The following is a 25611-nucleotide window of genomic DNA, read 5'->3' as shown; positions in this document are numbered from 1 at the left end:
GGTTACTCCATCACAAATGTAGCACATCCTGTTCGCCCTATTACAAGTGCAATGTATCGAAATGGTGCAGAGACAGAATATTGAATAACAAATATCGAGATGCACAAATATCGAGTTGCAAATATTATGGATCAGAAATATCGACAGCAAGAATATTGCAGTCAAGAATATCGACTTACGGTAAGTAATATTGATTTAAAAAATATAGAAGTGGAGAAGTGTGGCTCACTTGTTAGAGGAGGCAGACCTGGAAGCAGAGGTCAGCCCAGGACCAGGGTTCAATTCCCAGCTCGGCGGGGTCTTGATTCCTAAAATGTCCATGGACTCGACAATTCTCGCTCTGGTGCCTACTCGATTCACGGGTTCACACTCTGCGACTCTGGGCAATAGCTTGCTTAATCTCCACAACAGCCCCTCGCGGCAGGATGCCTGGCTTTCACCTTGCGGATACCCTGCCGGGGTTATCCCACAGGGGAATACCAGAACGGGTTCCCTAAGCAAGCGCTTAGAGACCGGTTGGTGATTTGCGCTATATAAATTCCTGTACATTTACATTTACATAATATCGTTTGAAAAAATGTTGTTGTTAAAAATATAATTTGTTTATTAATGTTATGTATTTCAGTACATATTTTATATATATATGTATATGTGTTGTATGTTTTTTAGGTCTCGGCCTATTCCATTCTGCAGGAATGAATAGGACGATTCTAATGCGGTGAAACCAAGAGTTAAACTAAGCTCTCCCAAAAAGAGGATTTCCACAAGTGCATGTGCTCTCGTGCACGAGCTTGCCCGAGCCTTCTGCCTGCCTCCTGCCTTGAAGGCAATCTGCTTCTCCGCCCCCCCCTGGTGTTTCTGGCAGCCAAATGCTCTTCAAAGGGTTTGCTCCACACCCCCGCCTGCACCACTCTCCATACTTCTCCTCCCACCTCCCATGGCCGTCCTTTCTGCCTGCCTCGCACACCACATCAAAGCGTCCAGATCACAGCCTGTCCAGCCTGTGCCGTCTCTCCCTACCCCTTAACCCTTCACCCTGCCCCCACCACCTCTCGATATTGCTGCTTGTATTAAACTTGTTTTTAGATGCAGTTATATTTCCTTGTTTAGATTGCTGTGACTCATGCTGGTTGGCTCGCACTCCCCCCTCCCTTCTCCCCCTCTGTTTTCATCACTTTTGTCACTGCCGTTTTGGAAATGCTTTGGCTCCTATCAGGGAGGCACACTGTGTGATCTTGAACATGTCGCTGTAGGACCTCGACTTCTTTCCCTGCACACAGAATGTGAGAAAACTTCCATTAGGTACAGTATTTGCTTCTCCCCTGTTGACCATTGATTAGACTAGTTAGTCAGCCCACGCTAACTAATGAATTCAGGGGACGTTAATAACAGACGTTAATATTACCCGACCCGATGGTACTCATTTTATTGACCTCTGAAGGAGATAGTTTGAGTCGGCCGCACCAGGATGCGACTTTGTGCCCAACAAGTTGCCAACAGTTCCTGCAAATGCGCAATATACAGCACTGCGCTGTAGTACTATTTTCTCAGTGCCACGAAGTGGGACTTTAAAGTGTGTCTCACTCTCACTAGGCCTTCGCTCTCCAAAGTTCTCGGAGCCACAGGGTTTTCTGAAAATGTCCCAGTTTCCATCTACAACGGTGTGCGCGTGGCGCCTCAACTCCCACCCAGCCAGACTTAGATTTTATTTTTTTAACACTGTATATTTAAAGAGTCCGTTGACACCACATTCCTCTTTGCAATAAAAGGTCCGCGTTGTGTAAGTGCATAGTGCACGAACGTAAAAAGGTGGACAGAACAACTATTGACACACATTTATCCGCATGCCTGTCTTCCTCACCCCTTGTTCCGTTCATTGGCTAAGCGGGACAAATGATTTAGTCACGCTGTATACGCACTGCCAAGTGTCACTCATTTTTAGTGATATTCTGGCTTTACAGCTGCAGCTCGCACTCTCTCCTCCCTTCTCCCCCTCCCTTTTCGTCAGCTTTAATCAGGCTCCTCTGCTGCTGGCATTCCCCCCTCCCTTCTCGCCCAGTCCTTCTTGTCACCTCGGCGTGCACTCACCCCTCCTTTCTCCCCTTTCAGCTGCTTATTCATCATTATCAAGGTAATTGGCAACAAGTTGTTTTCACAATGTGCATGATTTCCAGCGTGTCGCATTTTCAAAGACTTTCCATCCCCATAAAGCAAGATCTGTGCCCCCATGTTTGATATTTCCATGCGTTCTTAACCCTGGTTCAATACATCTTCAAATGCCACTACGTAGTCTTCCTTTACCCACCTCTGCTCTCATGTTGAGATCTCCAGAAGCAGGCCTGCTCCTCAAAGGAAAGATGCCGCCTCTTGTAATGTGGTTGTTACATTTTAGAAATGTTAATGTTTCCCTTTTAATTATCGTCGGTGGTCTGTGTGGTAATCTTAGAACTCTCACTTTAACATAACTGTCACGCAAAGAGTTGGGAGCTCTGGGGACTCGAGGTACACTTCACAAAAAGCTCCATTGGAAAACAGACTAAATTTCCACAGTCTTAGCAAAGGGGCCAGTGACTGAAGGAGCACAGAGTGCAGCAATCCCCATGGAATTGTTTTTTTGGAGGGGGCTAAACACACGCGCTAATTACATGCAAACCCTGTGCTTGTATAAATGCCCAAAGGAAGCAGCTGGTACGTCATTAAAATAACAGCCATGTTGAAGCTGTGCAGATCCTGACGTCTTGCGACAAGCACATAAACACTCATCGCCAGCATGTATTGCAATAACCTTTGAACTCTCACTTTAACATGACGGTCACGCAAAGAATTGGGAGCTTTGGGGACTCGAGGTGCACTTCACAGAAAATCACATTGGAAAACAGACTCAATTTCCACAGTCTTAGCAAAGGGGCCAGTGACTGAAGGAGCACAGAGTGCAGCAACCCCCCCCACATTATTCCCATAAGGCAGGTCCTTCTAGAGCCGGCATCACGGCCTGGGGTGCTTCTACTAACATAAATTAACAAGTTGTTGTCTCCAAGCTTCACAGGAACCAGACCAGCGACGCCATATGAACAGCAGGCAGCCACAACACATCTCCTAGTCTTTTCCTACCATTTTTAGATCGAGCTAGAACAGCGCATGCGAGAACAGCGCATGCGCTGTTTGTTGCTCGACTTTTAGTAAAGAGGATTCTTAAAATGCTACCCAGGTGTTTGCTGGCTGGCTACAAGCTTGAGTGCTTGTGCGAGTGCACACGCGGCCATCTGCCTTTCACCCTTTCCTGCCTTTCCTTTGTCATGGGTAATTAAGCGCCTCTCTCTGGGCACCCTTTCATGCCTGACGAGCAGGCCAATGCCCCCATGCTGTTGCTTTGATCATAGTTTGGAAATTGTGTTGCAGAGAACAATGCCTTTGAAACGTTTTGCAATCTTACAGTGCATGGTAGAATGTAAACACTGAGATCTTTCCACTGGGCCCCTTCTGTCGAAATTAAAGCCCAGACCACAAAAGCTAATTGGCTTTGAAATATTTCTCGGGCATTGGTGAAGTAAAACGCACTTCCTGCTTCCTGCTATGAAGAGCATCACCGTTATTTGGCGTGCCTTGGCGTTCCTTGGCTTAGGAATTATGCTAATACCAGTCGCTGTAAACAAATGGCAACACTGAGACAGTATCGGGGTCAGACTAGGTAGACAATAGGTCCAGACACCAAAACAATCGTTGCCTCCATTAGCGAGTCAGATGGCGAAAGAAATGTCCCTTATTTGCAAATCGGGGTCGTTTCGAAGTTGTGGAGACGCTGAACGAGTGTTTTGCATGGTGTGGGAGACTGCGTGGATTTATGCTTGCTGTTGACAATGTTTGTGTAATATCAGGGAAATCAACAGTAAAAACCATAAAACAGGCTCGCAAAAAGACAAAAAACAGCCCACACACCGAACCGTGAGACTAGCCCTTCAGGCACTGCCAAGTCACCCTATAGGCCAGTCCGACTGTAGATTATAACCTACAATTTTTGTCTGTGTAATAAGGAAGATATAGTTGTACCCTAGCAGGACTAAATAATGTAAACATGACCAAGCAGGACTCCTGTTACCTCCTTCACTCTCCTCATCATATGTTACTTCTACACAAAGGAAAACAAGGGCACACGTTGTTGTCTTGTGTTGTGAAGACTCCGAACATCTCAAACTTGGCCTTGTTTTGTATAAGAATTGTTGGTATTTTTAGTATATGTGTTACATCTTTAGTAGTTATTCGTTTTTTAAATTAAAATTTTGCTTTTTTAGTTCTGTAGCGGGTTGTTGGTTATTAAGGAAATAGGGTAGGAAGTAATTTAATTATATTACATTTATTGATTACTTTTTATTTATTAATATTGTATAATTGAGATGTTATAGTGTTAAACGTGTAACGTAATTTATTACTAATTAATAATTGGTTGTTTATTATTAAAATTAATTATTGGTAATTAATTATGGTAATCGTGTAATTAATTTTAGGTGTGTGTTGTGGTGTTTATAGGTGTTACGGGTGATAATTAATGTATTTTAATTGATGAATTAATAATTGGATGTTAATTAATTTTAATTAATTAATTGGTCATTAATTATGGTAATTGTGTAATTAATCTTAGGTGTGTGTTTTGGTGTTTATTGGAGTAAAGGGTGCGAAGTAATTTGTATTTATTATATAGTTGTTAATTAATGTTAATTATTTGATATATATTTTGATATATATTTTGGGTAATTGTTTATTTTTTTGTCTGGTGTTTTTACTTTTACCCTCATCGCTGCTACACATATTCCCCTCCGTGCTGAAAAATCATTATCATTATAGTTTCATGATGGAACGGTGTTCCGTCATCAGCACAGCTCCACTGTGCCTCATGACGGAACCGTTCCGTCATGAGCATCGAAGGGGTTAAAGGGGTAAAGGGTGGGTATTAAATACATTTTAATTACTTTATTATTAGTTGTTAATAGTAATAGTTTTTAATTTATAAATGTCCTGCAACACAAACCAACAACTCCACTCACCTCCACCAGGCAGCTCCCAAAAACCAAGCTCATTGGTCTACCTTCGACCTATACGATGACCATATCATCTCGAAAATCTTAGCATCCATTAAACCAAACAACCACTTCAATGTCCCGCTTCCAACCAACTGCTTATCTGCAACCAACCAATTTATCATAGCCATTTGGACCACAATAATCAATGATTCTCTATTGCAAGGGTCCATGCCTGACTCTCTAAAAGCTGGGCAAGTCATCTCGATCTGAAAAAAACCCACTCTGAATCCTGCTGAACCGGACAACTTTAGACCTATATCCAATATTACACTTCTAGCTAAAGTTCTCGAAAAATGTGTGCAACAGCAACTTAGCCAACACATCGCCAAATTTAACCTGCTAGACGTATACCAATCAGGCTTCAGGCCAGATCACAGCACTGAAACTACTATTCTCCGAAAACTATCCAATCCTTCCATAATCACAATCGGAAGTCCCCAAGGTTCAAGTCTCTTCCCTACGCTTTTTACTCTATCTGGAACTGTTAGCTGAAATTCTGCGCAGCGCCAACATCTCTCTCCACATCTATGCAGATAACACACAGATTTACATCAAAATCTCATCTCTAGAAGAGATCAAAACAATGATTGAGGCTCTAAAGCTAACTGTGCCATGGCTTGCTAGTAACCAGCTCAAGCTGAATGTGCCAAAAACTGAATTCCTGCTAATCTCCCCCCTAAAAGTTCAACTGACATTCGAGTATGAACAAACTCGATCACTGCAATGAACTGCACCCCGACCATAGTGGACTCAGCCAAATCACTAGGAATCACACTGGACAAGAACTTGAATATGAGAGCCCACATCAACACTCTAGCCAAAAATGCAAGGTTTCACCTGAGATAATTAAAACCATTCCTAGATACATCAGACATTAACCCCTTGCATGCTCATGACGAGCTCAGCTCGTCATGAGCTACAGTGCTCCAGTGCTCATGACGAGCTGAGCTCGTTGTGGCCTTTAGAACGCTCGCACGCTGGGCTAATTCCCCTGCTGTGCTGAGCGTTCTAAAGAAACGGGTGCGGCCGTGATGAGCTCAGCTCGTCATGAGCACAGGAGCACTGTAGCTCATGACGAGCTGAGCTCGTCATGAGCATGGGAGCGCTGCGCTGCCCCCCTCCCCCCAGCACAGCGGGGGAATGTACCCAGCAGGGAAGGGGTTAAAATGGCAGTTCAGGCATTAGTTATTTCTAAGATTGAGTACGGATGCTCTACACTTGCAAGACTACCCAAGATCTCAACGGCTCCCCTCAATGCTTGTCTCAATGCAGCCGCAAGACTCCTAACAGGATCAAAAAATTTCGACCACATCTGTCCGCACCTCAAAGCGCTAAACTGGCTCCCGTACGAAGCCAGAATACAGCTCAAATTGGCCTGCGTCATACACAAAGCGCTACACTCTAACTCTCCAGCGTATCTTGCCCAGAAAATCGTGGTCTCCGGAGGAATCAGGCACTCCCGGTCCGCCAGGGCTTTTGTTCTAAAACCTTCCCTCTTCCAGGAGAAGAAAATATACAACAGAGCCTTCTCTGGGGCCGCACCCAGAATCTGGAACTCGCTGCCGCACCAAATCAGAAGTATACAGTGCTTTAAAAAAGGAAGCAAAGACCTTCCTAAATGCAAATTCCTTCCTTAACATTCTCAGCGCTTATACAGCTTGCTGCCTAGCGACATGCATCTCTTCTTGAACTCTACATATGCATGCCAATCTGGACTTCCTTGATGTAGCCTATGCAATATCTTGTATCATGGCTGTTGGTATTTCCTTCTATCTCATTAGTACCTCAATGTTCACTTTATGGGGCAGAGTCTTGTGCTGTACAATCTGTCTCTGCTACCGCTAATGTTTGTTTTTTCCCATTAAATTGTACCCATGTTGCTTATTCCCTCTCATTGCATTACCCTGCTTCTGATGGCAAAACGCTCTCATGATTTCGTCTGTCTTGAATTATCTTGTAAACATCTTGCTCAACTCTGTAAAGTGCTCTGATACCCTAACGGGTCACGTTTGAGCCAATAAAGCACTAAATAAATAAATAACTTTAAATTAAGTTTTATTTTTTTAGAGTTTCATTCTGGTGTATGTTGTGGATATCATAGTGTTAAAGTGTGTGTAGTCAATTAATCTTTATTTGTTTTCTTTTATTAATAATATTTTTTAAATTGATTATTAATTATGTTAATTTTTCTTTTTATATAGTTAATATATTAGATTTTTCATTTCTAGATATTGTTTATTTAGATTTAAAAAAATGTTTTAATGTTTTTTGTTTTTTGTTTTAACTGTTTAAGTGTGAATAGTCATTTTAGTTTCTTCGCTATCCAACACTTTCCCTAATGTTGCTCTCACTGGAGTAGGAATAGTTATTTTTACCTCTCCGCTATCCAGCACTTTCCCTACAGTTGACTCACTGGACTGCGAGTCGTAATTTTTACCCCTCCGCTATCCAACACTTTCTCTACTGTTGCACTCACTGGAGTGGGAGTAGTAATTTTTACACCTCTGCTATTCAACACTTTTCCTACTGTTGCACTCACTCCAGTTGGAATATTAATTTTTCCCCTTTCGCTGTCCAACACTTTTTCAACTGTTGCACTCACTGGAGTGGGAATAGTAATTTTTACCACTCAGCTATCCAACACTTTCCCTACTGTTGCACTCTTTGGAGTGGGAATAGTAATTTTTATTCCTCCGCTATCCAACACTTTCCCTGCTGTTGCATTCTTTGGAGTGGGAATAGTAATTTGTTCCCCTCCACTATCCAACACTTTCCCTACTGTTGCACTGATTGTATTGGGAAATGTAAGTTTACATTTTTTAATAGTTTAATGTTTTAATTTATTATAGAATGTTTTTTATATTTTAAATGATTGATATATATTATTTTTATATAATTTTTAAGTTTTAAAATAAATTAAAGATAATAGTTTATTAATTATGTTAAAGTAAATATATATGTATACATTAGTTTGTGTGTTTATCTTTTTTTAATTTGGTTTATTTGTTATATTTTGTAAAATTATATATTAAATGTAATTTATCTTGTTAAAATAATATTTAATATATTTAATATATATTCTTTTATTGTTATATATATTTAAATCGATATTTTTTACATCTATATTTTTTCATCTATAGTTTTGATTTGATATTTTGTACTTACCTGTTTAGTTATGGGAGTCTATATTTGTTTTCAATATTTTGAACATCAATATTTATGTCATCGATATTCTATCAGTGAACCATGTGCACTAGTTACAAAGCGGGTCGAACACACATCATGCTCACCCGAAAACTCTAAATCAGGTCCTACGTTGCTAATACCATTCTGTTTGCTATGTATCCAGAGGTAAAACTGGGAACTTGGGTAATAACAATGTTGTCGGCAGTCCAGAAAGGGATACATTGGCAGATTTATCGGTAGCAACAATATTTCCATGTGGTAATTCCTCCATCCTTTCTGTGACAGCAAACAGCTGTGGGACTTACCACCAAGAATTACTATTTGCGCGGTATTCCCAGTCCATCTCCAGTAGACAATAGAGATGCATCCATAATGGTACGGAACGGAAAAATCTGTGCAGCCTGACGTTTTTGGCTGCACAACATTGCCACCATGAACATAATTGTGGCCTTAATGTACACTGCAAATCAGACTTACACCTACCACCAACCCTCTTTCCAGTGTAACATCTTAATGGCGTTGCAGGCTATTGTAAAATGTTATTTAAACACACACGTCTGTCTGTTTTAGGGATATTCAAGAAAGAAATGAACAAATGTACTAGTCTAGACTGCGGTGTTGCTAACGGATAAAGTATTTACATATATTAATGCTATAGTTATAACAAATACCTTTAAATTATATTTCCATTGCTGAAGCAAGTCTGCGCCCAATTAATTGAAATAAGGACAGAATCCCATCTGACCAATCTGGGCACTTTGACCACTTAACTGGGCAGCCAGGAGTATGCCACACCCAGATGCAGGCAAGATCCCACCGTCCGAGAGGAGAAAGGAAGGAACAGGTCTCAAACACTCACCTGGAAGTAGAAGTCGAGAGCGGCCATCATATCTGCATCATAGGGGAAGCACTAATGAACCAAAGCAGGAAAAAGGACAACATGTTAGTGATAGGCAACTACAGATTGATTCAAGATCGCTGAGAAAAAAAAATGTCAAACAAGTCCATCAATCTTGCTGCTTCAGATAAAAAGAAAGTTATTCAATTGTCTAATTTTCGATACAATTCCATTCTCTGGTAGCATTTGTTCAATTGTTTTCACAAATATTGCATGACGTAGAAAAGCAGAAATCCAGCTAAAATGTGTTTTGCAATATAATCGCTTATTTAAGGCTGTTTTCACAAATTTGCTGCTTCTACGCATCCTCTCAGATCGCCTTCACAATTCAACTTGAGAATAATAGACTGGACCTCACAATATTATTATTTAATTAACCCCAATGGAACACACAAGCCAAAATCCAAAGTTTCCAAATTAGTCACCAATGCCCCATGATAAGGGTATATCCTCTTTACTGCGACAACACAGACCCGTTCTGATCCAATTGTGACAGCAAACTAAAGGCTAAGGCATCCAGGGGCATATTATCAAGGACCGGTGTTAAAATATTGCCGTTTTATTGGCAGGAAACTGCCGATCAAACGGCGATAATGGGCTTGATAATACGCCATGGTTAATTCCCATAGAAGCCCATGTTAACATCAGAACATGGGCTTCTATGGGAATTAACAAGGGCGTATTATCAAGTCCATTATCGCTGTTTTTTCTGCAGTTTCCTGCTGATAAAACTGATGAAGGGTCAGGATCACGTTCTACCATCTGATTACCAAAAAGAGCATTCTTTATCGACCTAGATAGCATGAAGGTCCTATATGGCCCCACCAGAGAGAATCTGAAAATATGCTTAAAATCCCTCACTTTTTGCCATGTATAATCAGCAAATGAAATTCCACAGATTCTCTGAATTCGGGGTTTATAGGCCCAAGCCAACGCCCAAGCCAAAGGCCAAAGGCCACGCCTTATGTTAACATAATCCACTGGGCATAAATAAATTTAAAGTGCATTTCTGATGTGTTGGACACAGCGAGGTACCTTGAGCAACCCTGGAAAAGTACAGTAGCCTTTCACAAGCACCATTTCAAGACACCCCACACGTGCACGTACACAAAGTCAGCTGGTACAGTATTTCACATCTTGCTTCAGTATTTTGAAAAATAGCTTGCTCAAATTAAAACCACAATGACTTGTGATATTTAACACATGGCCCAAGTTTCGCTCCCACATCTACTTTTCTAGAGAGATGTTGTGATCAGATGATTATTTGTTAATATCTTGTGGTCAAAATCTGACCGTTTATTTATATTCTGTGGTCAACCATGACCGTTTGTTTATATCTTGGGGTCAACCATGGCCAACCATTGATCAAACCACTTGACAGGTTCCGTGTTCTTGGACCTGCGGTTAGCCACCCTAAACCAAAAATGCATCAGCAAAGACATCAGAATAGAACCTTGGTTCCGTTTTTCCAGGTATATTAGACCCAGCATGTCAAATTTGAAGCCAGAACTTGCTGTTGTATCCCTTATGAGAGCGAGTTCTCCGGCCTGCCGTTTATCTGATTTGGGACTGTCAAGCCTACTCTATCAGGTGATGCCCTCCCAAGCAAGATAATGTCTTTGCCTTTTTATATCTCTGACTAGCTTCGTTATTTTTGATCCACACCCAATTCCTTGCATTTAAGGTTTCTTTAACTAACTAGATCCTGTTTGGCAAGTCTCCTTAGTTAGGTGCCTCTTGGCACTGAATTCCTAGAGAAATGTGCCTTTCCATTCCTTAAGTATTTTCAACTGTGCCTCTTCAATAATGCTGGCCCCTCACATAATGGCTCTCTTTAAAAATGCTTAACCTGCATAAATAGTTCTCTTCAGGAAGGCTTGTCTCAAATTCCCTGTATTTTCATAAGAATGCATACTGTGTCTTTCTGAGTCTATAGCAAATTCAAATGTGATTTTTAATAGATCCACTCTTCAGCCTGCCTTATAGTTCGCATCAAGAAAGTATGTTTCTAGGCGCTAGAATTTTATGACAAATGTACTCTATGACTTAGGATATCTAGCCGTTTTCAATTATGCTTTTTTGAAAAGATACTCATTTCAACTTGCTTTGTGACATTTATCAGCATTCTGTCATCCAGCACTTGCTCCCGACAGAGTGAAGTCGGGTTTTTTTAAACAGCTTCTTTTACGTAATAGTATGAAATGATATGCATTTATTGTTTCGCTAAAAATAGGCATTTATTGGTCCACTTGTATGTGAATAATAAACGTGCCACTTCAACATGATTTTTCGTCTGTTCATCTCATTGTTCCTTGTTTCTCAGTAAAGTGTCGTGCCGGTGGCCTGTGACTCACAGTTGACGTGACCACACCCTAAGGAGCTCGAAAGTTCCCTTTATCAAAACGGTGATCATTTTAACACCCGTCCTTGATAATATGCCCCCCAGTGTGCCTTGTAACCAGCGATTCTCCCTAGGTCCCATCAACCCCGCTGGGTTAACTGCAGAACATTATCCGAGCATCAGGGCATGGAAACCCGTAGTAATAAAGGGTGCAGCTAGAGCTTGGAGTACACATATTGCATGGAATTGGTGCGCTCGCCCTGATACTAATGCAGGTCTCCAACGACTACGAGTATTCCCAGTTCTATAATGGGGGGGGGGGTGACCGAAGAATGGCCCTTAGAGGGGCACGGTCTGCATGTGGAAGTACAGAGATCAATTTCTAAGGCACCCGCTTAGGCCCTTAAGCCCACCAATGACCAGATTTGGGGGCCTTTATGCAAGATTCCTCATTCCTTTGGAAATGTACCCCCTTTCAAAATATTGAACCTGGTCCAGACCTAGAGCTAGATTACCAGTGCCCCAAGAAAGCGGCTGCAAAATGTGACGCGGGGCACCTGAAAGACTTTGTCAGACTATGTGAAGTCTTCCATAAGAGTGTGCACATGTTGAAACATTTACCCTACTGGGAGGCAGTACTTTCTGGAAAGAGCGGCAACACAGTTGACCCAGATTATGATCCGATCCTGGGGTCCCCCACATCAGGGGAGGGCAGTAAAGTGGGCGAAGATGGTTCCTCAGATGGTGAACCTGGGTGCAGCAGACCATGGTGTCATGAGTCCAACTCCATAGGTGCACTGGAAGAGGAGGTTCCCCAGTCTGACGTATTTGAACTTGGGAACCTTTACATCCTAGGACATCAAAATGGTTTCCCGAGCAAAAAGTGTTGGACTATGTCACCAAGAAAATCAGACCACACCTTAAAAAGATGGTTAGAGCAAGGTTGGGAGCAGAATGTCCCTCCCTAGAGGGCAAAGTTACAAAACGCCAGACATTGATAAAAAATGTGCACGTTTTTGCAAAGTATGTAAATGACCATAAAAAGGGGATCAATCGTTTGTGGAGGGTCTGTCAGGACTAGGTCCTTGGCTTGATGGGCCCTCTCATTAAGATCCTGCAGTTAGCAGAGGACACCATGACCCTATCAACAGTGACACCCTGTGGCTAGGCACAAAGTGCGATCTGTCTGTTAGGTAATGCTAACTGCGCCCTGTCAGCAGAACAACGCTTGTCACTCCTAATAAAGATAGATCTCAAATTGGGAGACCTCTCAACTTCAGAAGCAGGGGCCAACACCCAAGGCAAGTTATTCAGAGATTATATTGGCAGGGAAATAAGAAAATTCAGTCACTTTCTCAGCCCTAGAGAATGCTCAGACTTCCTTTAAGAAGATTTTCTCTGGGAAGGTTTTCCTCGGGCTGGAAGAGGCAGGGACTGCTCCTCTGCCGGAAGTCTCCACAATGCTCCTTTCGAGGGCAGGCAACAGCCGCTACGAGGGCTGTCGATGAGGAACTTTCTTCTCCTCAAGAGTTTCCAACAGAGGCAGGAGTTACAGAAACAACTTCCAAAGCGGAGCTGATGCCCAAGGAGGATTTTCTGGTAAGGATTATGCATTTTACCCATGAAATTGAGGAAAAGATTGAGAGGGTTGTGGATAAATGAAAGGTCATTTCTGAAAACCTCTGGGTCTTACAGACATTTCAGGGATTTCACATAGAATGTTATGCTTCCCCAAAGCAAACCTCTTTCCTCTGAGATTTTTGGGTGGTGAAATGAGTCTGATAGATCAGGAGTCACGAGGACAGGAAACAGAAGGAGTGATTTACAGGTTGATAACACAGCCACAATGTTTCTTTAATAATCTCTTTCTATTAGAGAAAAAAGTAATGCGTTTCAGACCTAGAAAATATTTGAAAGACTTCAGAGAGTGGTTAGTCTACCCCCATTTTAAGATGAAGGTTATCTTGTTACAGACATGCTCTTGCAAACAGATTGGATGGTCAGACTCAACCTCAAAGATGTCTATTTAACGGTTCATATCTATGCCACTCACAGGAGATTTCTGCACTTTGGAGGGAAAAGGAGTATGAATTCCAAGCACTTCCATTCAGCCTCTCATTTGCCCCATTGTTTCTTTACCAAGCTAATGCTCCCAGTGGTGGAACAATTAAGGTCCTGTAGAATAAGGTAGATAATCTATTTAGCTGATATCCTCATGATGGATCAATATCGTCAACAGTTGCGACTCAATATGATCAAGGCTATTGTCTCATTGCCAGATGTTGGTTTTGTGGTCATTCAAGAGAATACACACCTAAGACTAATCCAGATCATCCCCTTTCTTGGTTTTGTGATACTCAGTGAAGACATCCCTGAACCTCCCAAAAGGGAAGCCGGAGAAGATCAAAAAGGAATTAAGGAAGGTCACAAGAAGGAACAAAGTCTGTCTCAGACATCTTGCCAGGAGTGTAGGCATCCTATCCTCATCTATTCAAGTGATCTGTCTGGAGCAGCTGCACTAAACAGCTTTAAAAAGAGTTAAGGCTTCACATCTCAGGCGAAGGTCGACATACTCCCACCTAGTTCTCCTAATGCAGGATGCCAAGATGGAGATCCTGACATGGCTGGATCACATGGAGGCATGGAACAGGAGAGTGATCATCAGGTCCTCCCTGGACCTGATCATAGGATAGGACACATGGAGATGGGGCTCGGGCGCCAGATGCAGAGAATATTTCGATGCTAGTAAAATGGGAGGAAGATAGTCAGAAGAAGAACTGAGTCTACACATAAATTGCCAAGAACTTTTTGCAAGATGCGTTGCTTTGATGTAGATTATCAAGGACAAAGTCTCTTGCTGTGTATTTCTAAAGATGAACAACTTGTCTGCGGTGAGACACATCAACAGATTAGGAGGCACAAGCTCAAGGAACCTGATAGAATTAGCGAAGGACTTCTGGCATTTTTGCCTGGGACACAAGATTACAGTAACAGCGGAATATCTCCCAGGTTGACAGGTGGAGAACTGGAACTGCGGTAATAGTATGGCCGCCAATGAGTTATATTGGTCGGACCTCCAAGCCCTGATAGACAGGTGGGGACTGAGGGACTTGGACCTCGTTTTGTCCAGGTTGAATAATCAGCTACTAATATTCTTCAGCTGGAGACCGGATGCCACAGCAACAACAGAAGCCTTCCTGCAGATTGGTCATCAGGCCAGAAATACAGAAATATGCCTTTCCACCCTTCGCCATAATTGCTAGGGTGACGGCTTAGACCAGGACACAGAGAACAAATCTGATTATGGCGAATCCTGCAAGGAGGTCACAGGTGTGATTCCCTGTTCTAATGGAGCTGTCAAAGAACCTCATATTCATGCTGCCAGAGACCCTGGTCATCCTCTTAGACTGTTGCGGGCAACCACATCCGATGGTCATCCAGGGACATCTCTAACTGATTGCCTGGATGAATTCCGGTGAAGATCGATGAACAAGGGACTTTTGGAAGTCTTTTCAGGTTTCACCATACAGCCAAAGGCCTCACAGTTAAGAGGAATGGATCAGCATGGAAGAAATGGCCTGGTTGGTGTTTGGAGAAATAATTAGATCCCTTGGGGGCAGGGATTATCCTTACACTGAACTTTCTCTCGGGTAAGGCAGAGATGGGTATAAGATCAGCCATTCCTGAGGACATAAGCCGATCAATGGGAGAACAGTGGGGAAAGATCCTTGGGTGCGAAAATGCAGCTATGACTATGCCCTTCCTGGTTGCCCCTCCCACGCAATTGATGGTGCAACAACCACCTCTCAGCCTATGCATCTCCTAAACTGAACCCACTATCTAAAAGAGAGTAATATACAAATATCACTGTAATTAACATGATCTCCATATCAGTGTATTAACATTATCTCCTTACCATACCTTTCAATTTGATCCTACGATTACTATATGTATGTTGCGAATACATTCATCTTTTTATGGCAAACATTACGTTGTTACTTATCTTCTTGTGTACGCTGCAAAATATACCCATCCAAATGTTAACCAACGGGTTCTCTGGATGAACCACATTGTGATAATATTTGCACGTTGAGATGATGAGCCTCTGTGATTCTTTGAGTCGTACTGTAATGTTAACTATTCTAATCATTGCATGCCCCTCTACATAGGATGGCGTCTCACACTGGCATCATGTGCTTGTAGGAAGGTAGATACCTGACTATGGTTACCCCCAACTTTTTTGCCTGGTGTTTTGCTGGTTTTCCGACTTAGTTGGCCTGGGACCCTGCCAATCAGGACCCCAGGCCTACTGCTCCCTCTCTAAAATGGATTCCATGTACCTTAGGTACATTTCCAATTGGTACTGGGCCGCCTTATCAGACCCTGTAACTCAGGGCATAGGTGTACCCAGTGCCTACCAGGGGCTGAAGCATGTATTATGCCACCCCTGGATGGCCATCTAAATCTGACACAACTGGCTGCACGACAGCTGGGGCAAGGTGGTGTAATCACCCTTTGCTTTAGATATAGTATACCTATATCTAACCCTAAAAATGGACACACAGATTCCTATCAGTCACTCCTATGGCAGGCCTTGACAATCCTGAAGGCAGAGTGCTTGGAATCGTGTGAAATGAGGCTCTGGCATGAGCTGAGCCCGTTTGCAGCTTGCGGAACCAAGTCCTAATAGCTGTTCCATGATAACGCATACCATATACTCTTAAGTGCATTATAATCCTCGCGGTTAAATGCTATCTCTGGTATTGCTTTATCAAAACATGTCGAGTAAGGTGTCATACGAATTGGAATACTAACCCCTCACCAATTCTGGCGACGGGGTTAGCATTCCACCCTTCTAGAGGGACACGACATGTATGTAACTGTGAACCCCGGTTAAAGTTAACTGAAGCCTCAGCTCCACAAAATGGATGCTGCCACCACAGACACGAGTCTGACCTCCTGCTGCTGGGAGTCCTTCCAGCGAGGAGAGCTTGGACAAAGGGTTTCCTGTCAGGGGCGGTGCTAGCACCATCCCAGACAGGGTTTTGTGTATCCTGGGTAGGCAGGGCTTTACAGGAAGGTGACTGCAAGTGGCACCCCGGTGCTCACTACGCATCTGCCGGCTAGAACCAGTTCCAGGGGCACACCAGCCCCTGGCCTGGGGAAAGTCCGGCATGGGAGAGGGGTGTAACCACCCCCCTTCCTGGTCCCACCCCTAGGGCAGGACCTAGTCGCGTACCCATCCCTTTCTTTAGGATAAAGGCAGGAGCGGGGACCCTTCCAAATTAGATCATCTTTGAATCAAGAAACTACTTTCTACGAAAGGAACTCTCGACTTCTTCTCAAGATTTCTCCCTTGTGGCTAAGGAGTAGTCACCCTGCATCTGCAGGCACCATCTAAGAACTCTGCGGTTTGCTGCACGTCCTTCCTCAGGAATCCGACCGACCAGCACGACGAGACCCGGCTTCCCTGGCACCTCTGACCTCTACCTACCTCTACAGCTAAGCTGAGAACCGTAGGTGCGACGAGACCTCGAGGGACCGGCCATCATCAGAACTGCACGACTTCTATCCAGCACGACCGCCGAGGGATCCTCTGGTGAGTGCTTTGGGGTCCGAGAAGCCCCGACCCTGAGCAGCTCCAGCACCGAAGTCCAGCCTTACAGAAATCGAGCACTCATGGGCGAATACTCTGAATAGGGGTTGGGCAGGGTAAGGGGCGAACTCGAGCAAGACAGCCTAAAACAAATAGAGCCAACAAATAGAAAGCAAGCATATCTGAGATACAAACCACAAACCCAATGGCAAACAACGGTTGAAAAGCACTTCAAGGGTATCTTTCCGGATGTTCCCAAGATGTCCTTAGCAAACGAGACAGCTGAGCTAGCTGGTAGACTTTGACCTAAAAATTAGCTGCCGAGTTCTGGGAGGAGGTTAGGTTAAGCACCAACCTTGTGTATGGATCATTCCTACCTGTGCTGTTCCGTCGCCACAGGCAGCTGATCACTAACCCCCAACTCTCTATCACACACGCTCACCACCCCTGCAGCTTTGCAGCACTTTTATTGTTGTATGGACATATATAGATATGTAAACAAGTGCTATTTGGAGTAGGATTTCAGACGCTTAAGAAAGCACCTGTTTTCATGTGGAGAGGTGTCTGTGCGCTACATATGTGTGTGAAGTTAGGGCTCACAGAGAAAAATGTAACTACTACTGACTGACTGACTGACTGACTGATGGTATTTCTAAAGCGCACTAATGCCGAGGCGTCTTGGCGATGAGCAAGATAACAAACCAGTTGCTACGATCTAGGAATGTCAGTGTGCACTCTCCGTGGTGCTGAAATAAACACACACTGTTAGAATGCGCTAAGTGCATGAGTTGCCTATGGGACTAACATTGAGACATATACACAAAAGCCTTGGACGTAGTGACGTGTGTCCTACTCTACCATCCGTGCTCACGGTTGGAGAAGCACAAGCACAGCCACGCTGTGGAGATGTACAGCTCAAATGGGGTTGACGTTCTGAAACAGGGCTGGGGATGGACACCTCGATAACTGCATGAATGTGTGTGTGCTGTGCCCTGCCCCCAGGAGGTCGAAGTCAGACCTACTCAATGAGCTGCTTGGATCTAAAGAGCTTGCGAGGCCTGAGGAGCCGAGGCTCTCGAAGTCTGTAGCTCCGCAAAGGCGCCTCTCGGGCCCACAGGAGGCACCCTTACACCTACAGGGCTGAGGAGCCGAGGCTCTCGTGGACTGCAGCTGTGCAGATGCGTAACAAGTAAATGGTCTTTTTAAGGACCTGTGAAATACTCGGGAGCCGGTGTGTGCGCCCGGGAAGCTGTCTCAGCCCGGGCTGCCTGGCCCACATTTACTAGAGCTTGCTCAGGCGATCCGAAACCCAACGCAATATAGCAGTGCACATTCAGGTCTTTAAAATGGTGCGTACTACGATGCTTTCTTTCGCGAGCACCCGGCCTACAGCTGGGTAATTGAGGCCCCTGAGCGCCTGCTGCAGTGCAGTGCAGTGCAGCGCAGTGCAGTGCAGTCCACTCAGCGCAAGGCCTGCACATTTACAGTCTCCTCTGCCCTGACTTACCTTCTTCTCCTTCAGGTAGTAACCGATGGCATAATTCCGGTCCCCCGTCTCCTTCTCAGACTGGAACCTGCATAAGGAACAGAAGAGGAGGAGATGTCACCTGCAGCCTCAAAGCGTTCTCGCGCCCTGTCCCTCTTTACACCCTCACACGTCAACTCTTAAAGGGCAGGTTGACCTAAAGTAAAAACAAGCACACACACTTACTATAGCCTGTACACTTCTCACAGAAGTACTGATAGGACACACTGACTGGTAATTCCTTAATGCTCACCAGGGCTTAATTTGGAGAAAAAAAATAATTGCAAGCGTCCTCCTCAGGAGACCACCACAGCTTGCACCACCCATCGCTGCCAATGACATACCTACATTACTACTACATTACTACTAAACATCGGCCTCCTAAAAGTGTGACAATTCAGACTGTTTGAGGCCATCAAAGCAAGAATGGATTGGGCGGCAGCTATTAGTGGTTTTTGATGTGTAATAATTAATTAACAACTGTTGTTCTGCTCATCTTTAAATTGCACAAACAGCGCCACCATGTGGCAGACTGTCATAAATGCCAGTGTTGACAATTGCCGGTGCTGAGCACTGGAAACCACCGGCTCAAACTAAGCACTGTCATTGAAAATCTTTTGAGGCAGGGTTTTTGGATTGAGGGGAAATACTGGGTGCTCAGCTAATAATTAATCGCAAAGATATAAAGGAAAAATAGTTACGAGGTGGTGCAATAGGGCGAGGGGATAAGCCCTTTAACCCCTCAAAAGGTGTGTGTTGAAAGGCCAACACACTAAGACACAACAGCGAAATGCCCACTGCACACAACAAGAAAGTATAGCAAGATGTGTGTCCTGGCGGACACCTTAACATTCCAATCACAGCTGCCAGAAGAAACAACAATGTCTTTAGAAATAAAAATACTTCATTAAATTGTCTTTGTAGCCAGCCGACACGTGTTTCGTCGCAAGGGAATGTAATTTCCGCGACTCCTCAGGGCTTTCGGATTATAAAGGCCCACTATAAGGTCGCTTAGCCGGTGATACTTCCGACCCGGCCGGGCTCGAGACCAGGTTTGGTTTGGTGGTCCTAGAACCGGACACATGTTTCAACATCAGAGAGAAGGAACTCGGGTGCGAGTTCTTGGTAATCCTATTCAGTTACGGTGCGATCGACGTAGGAGCCTGTATAGCCCTCCACAAGGATCTGAGAGACCGTCAGGTCAGCTAGTGAGTCACGTAGTCCCGCAGGCTGGTAGCCGAATTGTCCAGGGAGTGAGTAAACTCCTGTGTATTCGATAGCCCCGATATGGGGAGTCCGTCACATTCAAAGTTCTGCGGGTTGCCGTGCGGGTAGTCGTGTTCCTGGCACTGTCGTTGCCCACAAAGTTGTCGAGGAAAAGCAGAGAAGGTGGTAACGCCAGGGCTTTAAGTGGGCCAGGTCTCAAGGGGTCTGAGCACTGGCAGTTTTTTAACCCCTTCGAGGCTGATGACGAGCTGGGCTCGTCATGGTGTAGCCCGCTCGCACGCTGATGACGAGCCCAGCTCGTCACGTAACATGCGGTTTTGAAAATCTCAGCGTAGAAGCAAAATTGCGCTAGCGCGCATGTGGTTAAAGGGGGTCTCGAAACGGGTCTCTATCGGGCCCTGTTTTGAGCCCTGGCACTAGCAGTCAATTTTTTTTCCGGACTGCAGTGACAGCAGTTTGCTGACACTGCAGTCCGGAAAAAAGTGCAAGGGCGCAAAATAGCCCGATAGAGACCGTTTCGAGACAGCAATCACATCCATGTGCGCTGCCCTCACTCCTCACTAGTGGAGAAGTTATGTCATGATGTCATGCCAGGTGAGCATTGTGGGGGGAAGGGAAATCCTTTAAAGAGTAATTTTCTTTCTGGATTTCCCTTCTCTTTCTGAAACGAAAGAGCAGCAACATTGTGGTAGGGTCACCAGGGCTTTAATTGGAAGCTTTTTCAATATTATATGTAACAAGCCATAGTTGCAGCTTATTTATCGTATGCAACTAATAACCATTGAAAAAGCCAATAGTCCTTACTTGTTGTAGATACATGAGACTTGTTGTCTCACATATCTGGATGCAATGACCGAAACAGCAAAATACAAGTCGGGCGGGGCACTATGCTAAACACAGATTTTTAGCGTAAATTTATTAAAGCCAAGCCCCTAATTACACTGGTCACGCCCCTTTAGAGACCCCCTAGTTTTTTCATCCCACTTAAAGCCCTGGGTAATGCATATGAAAAAGTGAGAGGCATCTTACTCTTTTGGGTGGTAATGGAAAGAACTCCAGGTTCTGAAGGCAGTGCTGGGATTTTCTCAACAGCAGGGGTATTCGGGAGGAGCAAATTGCACTTGAGGGTTCCCCTCTGTATTTTTAAGAAACTTCATTTAAAGTTGTACACAATAACAAACTACAAGTGTGCAAGCAATGCAGCAAAAAGAATCATGCAGTCATTAAATATGGTACAGTTATAGAAATTGGACCAACCGTCGAACCCCCCCTTCCACCAATAAGAGCAAAGCAAAGGAAACAGACATTTAATCGGCTCCTACCTGGCTGCCCACTACTGAAGCGCTGTCGGAGCCTGACTGTGAGCCATTAGCCAGCAGATCATGACAGAGTTCCCTCCAAATCCTTAAATCATCCTCAAATTTCTCATCTTTGCGACATCTCTTCATGTACACCTCCTCAGCAAATGTCCATTCGAGCACATCTCGTAACCATGCCATAACCTCAGGTGCCCGCGTCCCCATACACACAATAGCAATTCTGCACCTAGCTAGCACTAAAATTAACTGCTGGACTCCATATGCAATTTTGCTTTTTAGGTTTCTGTATTAACCCCAGTAGGCAATGGGAAGGTGTCAATTGCAATCGCCTACTCACGCTGAATATGGCACGCTTTACCACCTCCGTCCAGTAGATACTAACCTCAGGACATTCCCAAACCAAGTACAGGAAATTGTCCCCCCCTTCCCTCATAAAGCACCTAGAGCATAAGTCGGACCTGCTGGGGGTCATGCGATGTATTCTACCTGGAGTCATATATGTGCGGTGCATGTAATTGTAGTGAATTAACCGAAATCAGGCATTACAGGAGACCGTGTGCGTGAGTGCACCCACCACCCTCCAGTCCTTTTCCTCCAGAGGTAGATCAAGGTCTGCGTTCCAAGTAGCAAACTCCCAGGGAGGGGGAGCACTGGCATCCTCCCTCATGGCCCTATACACCAGTGACATGATGTGACTTCCCGCCTGTGAGTAGAATGTCTAGTGTCTGCTTAAGCTGTGGGATCGCTGGGTGTGTGGGTCATATTTCTTTAAACATATTAGCTAGGGCAGCGTATTGCATATATTGCCCCTGCCCCTTCCCCTAGTCAAAGTCGTCACAAGCTTGTTCAAATGTAATAAAGCTCTCACCCTGGTACAGATCCACAAGAACGCCGCAACCCCACTCCCGCCAGGCCCGGAATGTAATTTTGGACATCACCCTTCTAACAGGCTCAATGTCCCACACAGACAGCTCCCGATGGAACTGGGGCGCGTTTTAAGATACGCACCGCAAAGGTTTGCAAGATGCATGCAGCCTGTCCACCACATATGGCTCCGCATCTGAGGTGCCCGCGCCCTGCAAGAGGAGGGACCGTGAATCTGTAACCTGCACTCTGTCCTGAAGCAATCTTTTTTCCCAATTATCCCCCTCAGCAAACCATCTCCCTGCGTGCTGAAGATGAGCGGCGTAGTAGTAGAGCTCCATTCTGGGATCCTCAAGGCCACCCCCTTTATATGTATGATTCAGTGTGGCAAATGCTGATCTGCTGTGTTGACCTGCCCAATACAGGTCTATCAGTATAGAATCCAATGCCCAGAATATTTGCCTGGGGACGGGACAAAGGGCATTCTGTAATATGTATAGACAGCGGGGCAACACCACCATCTTGACTATCCCTAACCTGCCCATTAGGGAGAGTGGGAGAGTATTCTAAAAGCCCACCAACCCTTTTAGTGCATCTATCTGCTTGTGAGCATTAAGCTCCAATATCCGTGAATCCACACCCGCCACCTGCACTCCCAGATACCTGAATTGCTCCGTCTCCCAATGTAAGCCCACTCTAGGGAGTGTATCCGCGGGACTGCTCGCCAAGCGAGCCAGGGATAATAAGAATGATTTTGTTTTGTTTAGTCAGAACCCCGGGCGCCCACCAAACTCTTCCAAGACCTGTAGTTGTCTCAGAATAGTCTCCAATGGTGTGGAGACATAGAATATAGCGTCGTCGGCATACAATGATATGATGTGGGAAGTCTCACTGACTTTAATGCCCCAGTGTCCCAAGTCTCAACGCAACTATATTGCCAGGGGCTCTGTTGCCAGTGCAAACAGCAGTGGAGAAAGTAGACAGCCCTGGTGCTTCCCCTCCCCAAAATCCACTCGCTTGACCTGCTGTGCCCCACCCGGACCCTGGCGCCGGGCGCTGTATACAAGATATGTACCCATCTTCTGAACAGCGGGCCAAAGCGAGCCACCCTCAGCACCTCCAACAGATTCTCCCAATCCACCAAATCAAAGGCCTTCTCCAAGTCTATGGAGACGGGGCTAGATCATTGTCTCTATGTTGTACTTCAAGCAGAATATGCGTTCGCCTCCTAATATTCATGCCCTTGTTACAGGTTGGTATGAAACCATACTGGTATTCGTGAAACAGGTGAACCATGTGGGGGGCCAACCTAGCAGCCAGGACTTTGCACAGAATTTTTACATCTGAATTTATCATCATCAGGGGACCGTATGATGATGATATGTCCTGGTCTCCTACCCACCCCCGGCTTGAGAAGCATAACAATTTCCCCTTCGCACATTGACGGGGGCAATACCCCTGCTTCGAAAGCCTCTTCATAGACTTGTAGCAAGCGTTGGACAAGCTGACTAGAATAGGCCTGTAAAAAGGCCACAGGAAACCCATCAGCCGCAGGCGCCTTTGCTCCGGGCATAGCTCTTACCGCTTCCTGAACTTCTTCGGCGGTGATTTTAGCATCCAGTTCCTCTACCATAGAGGGTAAAAGCTGTGGAAGCGCCAACCCCCCAACAATGGGGGCATACCCCTCCGCCGCCACTCCAGGGTCTGCAGTATATACCTTCTATAAGTGGTGCTGAAATACCTCTAGGATCCCAGCCCTGGTGTGCACGAGGTTCCCTCCCTCGCTCCTCAAAGTGGTAACAGAAGGCAGAGCTCGCTCCCTATGGAGTATCCATGCCAATAGGTGACCTGCTTTGTCACCCTCAGCATGTAGTCGTTGGCGGTAACACGTCGATGTGTACTTGTCCAGCCTGTCCCAAATGGTGGCTATACCCTCTCACTGTTTCTTTTCCTTCTTGCCTACCGCTGTGTCAGTCAGGTTCCCCACCTGTTTGTCGGGGTAACAATTTCTCCTCTATATCCAGCTCTCCAAGCAACTGCTGCCTCACCAGGCACACCAATCCCATGCTCGCCCCACAAGTCACAGTCTTTAATGCCTCCCACTCAGTAGCACTCCCAGTTGGACCCCCCCAGTTTGTTGACATATAGTCTGTTACTGTCTTAGATATTGTAGCTCTCCCCACTTCATCCTCAAGTAGATCAGGTGGAAATCTCCAACACTTCTGGCCTAATATGGGTGATCCTCCTAACCAAACATCGTACCAGGGAATGGTCACACAGAGAGCACGCCAAGTGGGTCACCTTCACTTCTGGAAAAGCCAGCACTCCCGCCACTAGAACCCTGTCCAGTCTGCTTTGTGTTCCATAAGTATGGGGACCCTGTGGTAGGGCGCGGCCCGCCTCGGATGGGGATAGACCGTGCAGGAGGCATGTCCCCCCTTTGTTGCCCTGTCCGGCCATCTTGAAGCCGCTCGCCCGGATTCGGCGGGCGGCGTCCGTGGAACGGTGGCGCCGGCGGTCCCCGTTTTTGGTGCCCTTCTTTCTGCACCAAGATTGCCATTACTGGGGCTCGAGGGGACTCCAACGGTTGGCCTTGCTTGAGAGCCCACTCCAGAAGTTGAGGCGCGGAGAGACACGGCTGAACTTGCAAGATGGCGACCAGCGCCCTGAGTCTCGGATCTGCTCGGGCGGTGGACCTGGGTCGCTGAAGTGCACGAGGGCCGAGACTTGTGGGAGTGAGCCCACGATTGTTGATGTCCTTGACGCCCTATATTCTTTACGCGAGGCCATGGTCTTCGACGCTGTTGTGCAAGATAATGGGTCTGCCGCCATGTCTGTTGGGCCGTCCCCCATGAGCGCGGCTCGACTCGTGGGGTGCGCTGCTTTGTCCCCCTCGGCTGCTGAGAGGAGTGCTGCCGCCGTGCAACTGCAGGACTGTGCGTCTGCAGCCCCGATTCTCCAGGAAGCTTTGATTGTGGCGGACATGGGCGGGGGCCCCACGTTCGGGCCCGCTCATGCCCGACTGGCTGGGGAGCGAGTTGGATATTTGGTTCGAACTGCTTTGGTGAGGTCCCGCTGCTACCTTGCAGGGGAGACCTCGCATTTTTGGCGGCGGGACCGCACCCAGACTGTTTGCTGCTCCTGATGTTGCTATCGGAAAGAATAGTCTGCCGTAGCCATTGCTTGTTTTGCCGTTTGATACTGGGGTCCTCTGGTTTACACCCTTGGCCTGATTTGTTTCGATCCTGTGTCCACTCCATCCCGAACTGTTTGATGCCCACTACACTACTGCGCCTGAAGGCTGTGATCAGGAGAGGACAGGGGTGAGCCAGTCTGGACCCGGTGGACTACTGATTAACGGTTGGAGATGAGGACTGCCCGCAGCCGCGGCAAAATGGCCAATTCCTTTTACTGTTCCTGATACTTGAGGTTGTGTCGATTTCGCTTTGATGTGGGTTTCAGTTGTGTGAAGGCGGGGGGTAGGAGTCGAATGACTCGATTGCAGATCTCCTCTCCCACTGGACCCCTTTCCCCCCTTTCGTCTGTTTTGTTTCTTTTCTCACTTTCTGATTCTTCTATA

General features: G+C 45.6%; 1 protein-coding gene across 2 annotated transcripts in view; it reads right to left on the bottom strand.

The window, feature by feature from the left end:
* GLS2 (glutaminase 2) overlaps positions 1-25611 on the bottom strand; it is a 252782-nt gene that overhangs the window by 47782 nt on the left and 179389 nt on the right. For both annotated transcript variants that reach the window (XM_086959521.1, XM_086959530.1), the window contains exons 10-11: positions 18604-18670; positions 9121-9171 (exon numbers count right to left, since the gene is read on the bottom strand). In XM_086959521.1, the coding sequence (XP_086815647.1) occupies positions 9121-9171; positions 18604-18670 (118 nt within the window). The remainder of the gene's footprint in view (positions 1-9120; positions 9172-18603; positions 18671-25611) is intronic.

Source organism: Lissotriton vulgaris, chromosome 1_1 (genome assembly GCF_964263255.1).
Source record: "Lissotriton vulgaris chromosome 1_1, aLisVul1.2, whole genome shotgun sequence".
In the NCBI taxonomy this organism is placed as follows: domain Eukaryota; kingdom Metazoa; phylum Chordata; class Amphibia; order Caudata; family Salamandridae; genus Lissotriton; species Lissotriton vulgaris.
The sequence above is the reverse complement of the archived record's forward strand: the minus strand, read 5'-3'. Positions and strand labels throughout refer to the sequence as shown.